General features: G+C 18.9%; 1 protein-coding gene across 1 annotated transcript; it reads right to left on the bottom strand.

Annotated features, from left to right (window-relative positions):
* Window positions 1-1,341: 1,341 nt before the first annotated feature.
* On the bottom strand, window positions 1,342-2,941 carry LOC102673726. The gene is given in 7 exon segments (XM_006616676.2): window positions 1,342-1,525; window positions 1,658-1,916; window positions 1,979-2,166; window positions 2,265-2,425; window positions 2,527-2,731; window positions 2,862-2,878; window positions 2,880-2,941. Coding segments are annotated over 7 exon segments (1,005 nt in total). The 3' UTR covers window positions 1,342-1,412.
* Between the last annotated feature and the right edge of the window lie 978 nt (window positions 2,942-3,919).

Below are 3,919 nucleotides of genomic sequence, written 5' to 3'. Positions count from 1 at the left end.
TTTTTTTTTTTTTTTGTTATTTATTCTGGTATATTTTACTCTGTGCTGAATTTTAAAGATAAATTATAAATACTAAACTTCATTGTTTTTAATATGTTGCTTATCTTAACATGCGTTAATTTTAATATCGCATAATATTACATTTAGTATGTTGAAATATGAGATTAATTTGAACAAACATTGTAACATAAAAACAATATTATTCTTATTGCACAAATAAAAAAGAGAAAGAAAAAAATAATTATGTAATGTGTAATTGCAGATGCAATTTGTAAATATGTTGAATAATATTAAAATGTATTAATCAGCGTTTTTGACCGTAATCGATTTTGACCGTTATTTTAAGTGATGATTATTATTAAAGCAAATGCAATAACTTGTCCATTAGATTTAGTAAATCAGGAAGATAGTTCTTTACAAAATAAATTATTATTCTAAATCAACAATTCTAACTATTTTATTCTTCCTATTATAATTATATATGTATAATAATTTATATTTAATAATTGTTAAGTGTTTTATTTAAATTTTTATTTGAAATATTGTAATTCAATTTTTTGAGTTTTAAAATTGTTGCACAATTTCAAGCTGTTTCAGATTAACATCATTTTAAGAGGAAAATAATTTTTTGTTTTTGAGATTGTTCTTTTATCTTTTAAAGTATAAGTAATATTGTTATTTTTAATGACATACATATAATAAAATTCTATTTTATAATATATCATATAATTATATATTAATATTAAAAACATTACTACATTATTACATTAGAATGTAATAATATATATGTATAGTAATATATATCTACTATTACAGAATGTAAAATAACATAATAAATAATTTTAATAAAAATGTATGTGAAAAGATATTGATTAATATAATTAATTTTGTTGAAAAAAGAAGTTATATTAATATTATTAATTTTAAATTAACAAAAAAACTTACAATATTTATATAATTCTAAATTCTAAATGATAATAGAATAATGTATTATACATTATATATTATGTTTTATATATACTTACAATATTTATTCTGAATATAAAATAATATTATATATCTATATATTTTTTTTTATAATAAATTTTAATTATATAGAATATAGTTTACTTATTAATTATTGTATTAAAATTAATCATAAATTATACTTTAATGGATTTTATGTATATATTTTGTAATTAATTTAGAGTAAAATATTAGATTATTTAATATTATTTACGAAATATATACAATCTTCATCTGCAAATTCCTGAAACATCAATAATTTACTTATGTAATTATTTTTTCATAAATATTATATAGTGCATTTAGAAATTGTTTTCTGAATAAATTTAAAAATTATTTAACCTGTCCCTGTTTCTCTATACTTTCTAGCTTTTAAATTATTATTATGTTTATTTTATAGAATTTTTTTATTTTGCATTATCTACTGCTCCCAATCCTCGAATTGCTCTTAAACCTCGGTTATTTGTAGGCACAGACTGTGATGTTTGATTATTTAATTCATTAGTTGAAGAATGACGCTCTAAAATAAATAATCTTGTTCATTCTTTAATAAATATTAAATTTACAGTTACATAAATTTTTTTTATCTTAAAATAAAAATCAATTTTTTTTTGAAAAAAATTTAAAAATTTAAAAATTCATTTGGAATTACCATCTTCTGTTCTCAATACAGAATTAACAATATCATAATCCTCTTGAATAAAAGTTTTATTCAATTGTGAATTATAAAATTTTTGTAAATTTACAGGTAATGTATTAAAATTTCTACTCTCCAAATCTATTGCATATAATAACTTTTGACGAGATGTAGAACATACATTTTCTTTAATTAAAATTTGTCTTGCAGTGATCATTAAATCATTTAGTTTTTCTTTATGACTGTCATAAAAATGTTTGCCATGTACAATAATCTAGAAACATAAAGAAATATTAAAATAAATGTAAAATCAAAGTTTAAGCTTCAGATACTTACTAGTTCTATAAAAATTTGGATATCTTCTGAAGAAGCTATCTCTAATAACATTTCCATATAATCCAATAATGCAGATTGAAATCTAAGAAAGGACTGTGATGAATGCAGAATATAACTTAAATATTTAGAAAATAAACAAATAGCATTATGAAATTGTACTGTATTTTCTTGCCTTAGATCTTTCCTTCCTATTATATTTATAAAAAAATAAAAAATTTATTAATAAATATATTAATTTCAATTTTTTTAATTTTAAATCAAAAATGTAAATAAAAAAGATACTTACTTTCGTAATCAATTTGAAATCGTCTTACTAAATGCTTATATAAACTTGTTTCTTCAGAATCACATACATTTTTGATTGTAGGATAATTATATATCATTAATAATTTTGCTCCAAAGTCCCGATTGTTTAAAGCATATTGATAAAGTTTATCATGTATATCTCTGCAATTAATTAAAATCAATTAAAATTAATTTTTAAAAATAATTATTAGAGAACATAAGAAAAAAAGAATGAAACTAAACATTTTATTTTATAATATTACTTTAAATTTTCCTTATTCACTTTCTCATTAATTAGTTTTACAAAATCTTCAGATTTTTCTGCTACATTTTCATTGTGAACGGTATTGATAAGATTGAGAAAATTCACATAATCTATATCATCAGAATATAATGATCTTCCTGGTCTAGATAATAAATTTTTATCATTTTGAGCCCATCCTCGACCACGACCAATTGACACCATTTCTACTTTGGAAAAAGTTTAAACTATGAAATAAAAATAAATAATAAATTTTTGCAAAAAGTATATATATTGTAAAACTTTTAAATTATGATATTCATTTAATTAAATCTTATACATAAAATATATACTTACTTTCAATATGAAAATTCGATGGAATAAATTGTATTATTTTTAATTAATATATTAAATAAGAAAAGCATAAAACTAATCATAAATCAGCGCCATCTCTTGAGTATCTGAATTTATATAGTATATATAGGCAAAAAAAGAAAACAATGAGAGAAAAATAAAATTAAAAATTGTGGAATCAGCGCCATCTTCAGAATGCTATAAATAAAATAGATATAGATAAGAAGAACAAATAATACAAAGATAATATAAGAAATGATCATTAGCACCATTTTTTGAGTGATAGCACAAAAAATAGAATGAACATATATTTCATGAACATAAAATATAAACACAAACTAGATATAGAAATGATATTCTTATATCTTATATTTTATATCTTATATCTAATCTGTAATAAAATATGGCAAAGTAATCTGATAAGAATTAAAAACCAACATCATTTTTTAAAAAACATTTTTCTTATTCAAAAATGGCGCTAAATTTAATTTTTATCCTATCTTTGAAGAAATGATTCTATTATTCAAAAGATGATGTTGAGAATCAATCCTTATATTCTTTATCTTTTTTCCATTATTTATTTTTTTATCTACATGTGTTTCATTTAGATATTTTAAAAATAACGCAAATTCCTTAATATTTAACTTATTTTTTCTATCTCTTTATTCTGCTTTCTTTTTTTTGTATATAATATTATAAAAATACTAACAAAAAATTTTCTTTTCTAATTCTATATTCCTATTAATTATTCATATTTTTCAGTCAAAAATCATATTCTTGCTAGATAATTACAGAAATATTTATTATATTTGTAATATAATTAGAATCTATATGGATGAATGAATGATTATGAATTGAATGAAATTAAAAGTTTAAAAATTGAAAATATAAAAAATTGAATTAAAACTTTATTTCATTTATAGTATAACATAACATAGAATATTTTTACAAAACATAATATTTATATAAATAATATATATCTATCGTAAATATTGAAATTTAACTAATAAAAACTTTTTTTTTAACTTTACAAATTTCAACAAATGAATTGATTCAACAAT

This window comes from Apis dorsata, unplaced genomic scaffold (genome assembly GCF_000469605.1).
Source record: "Apis dorsata unplaced genomic scaffold, Apis dorsata 1.3 scaffold_269, whole genome shotgun sequence".
Lineage (NCBI taxonomy): Eukaryota > Metazoa > Arthropoda > Insecta > Hymenoptera > Apidae > Apis > Apis dorsata.
Note: the sequence above shows the minus strand (reverse complement) of the source record. Positions and strands in the feature narration are given on the sequence as shown.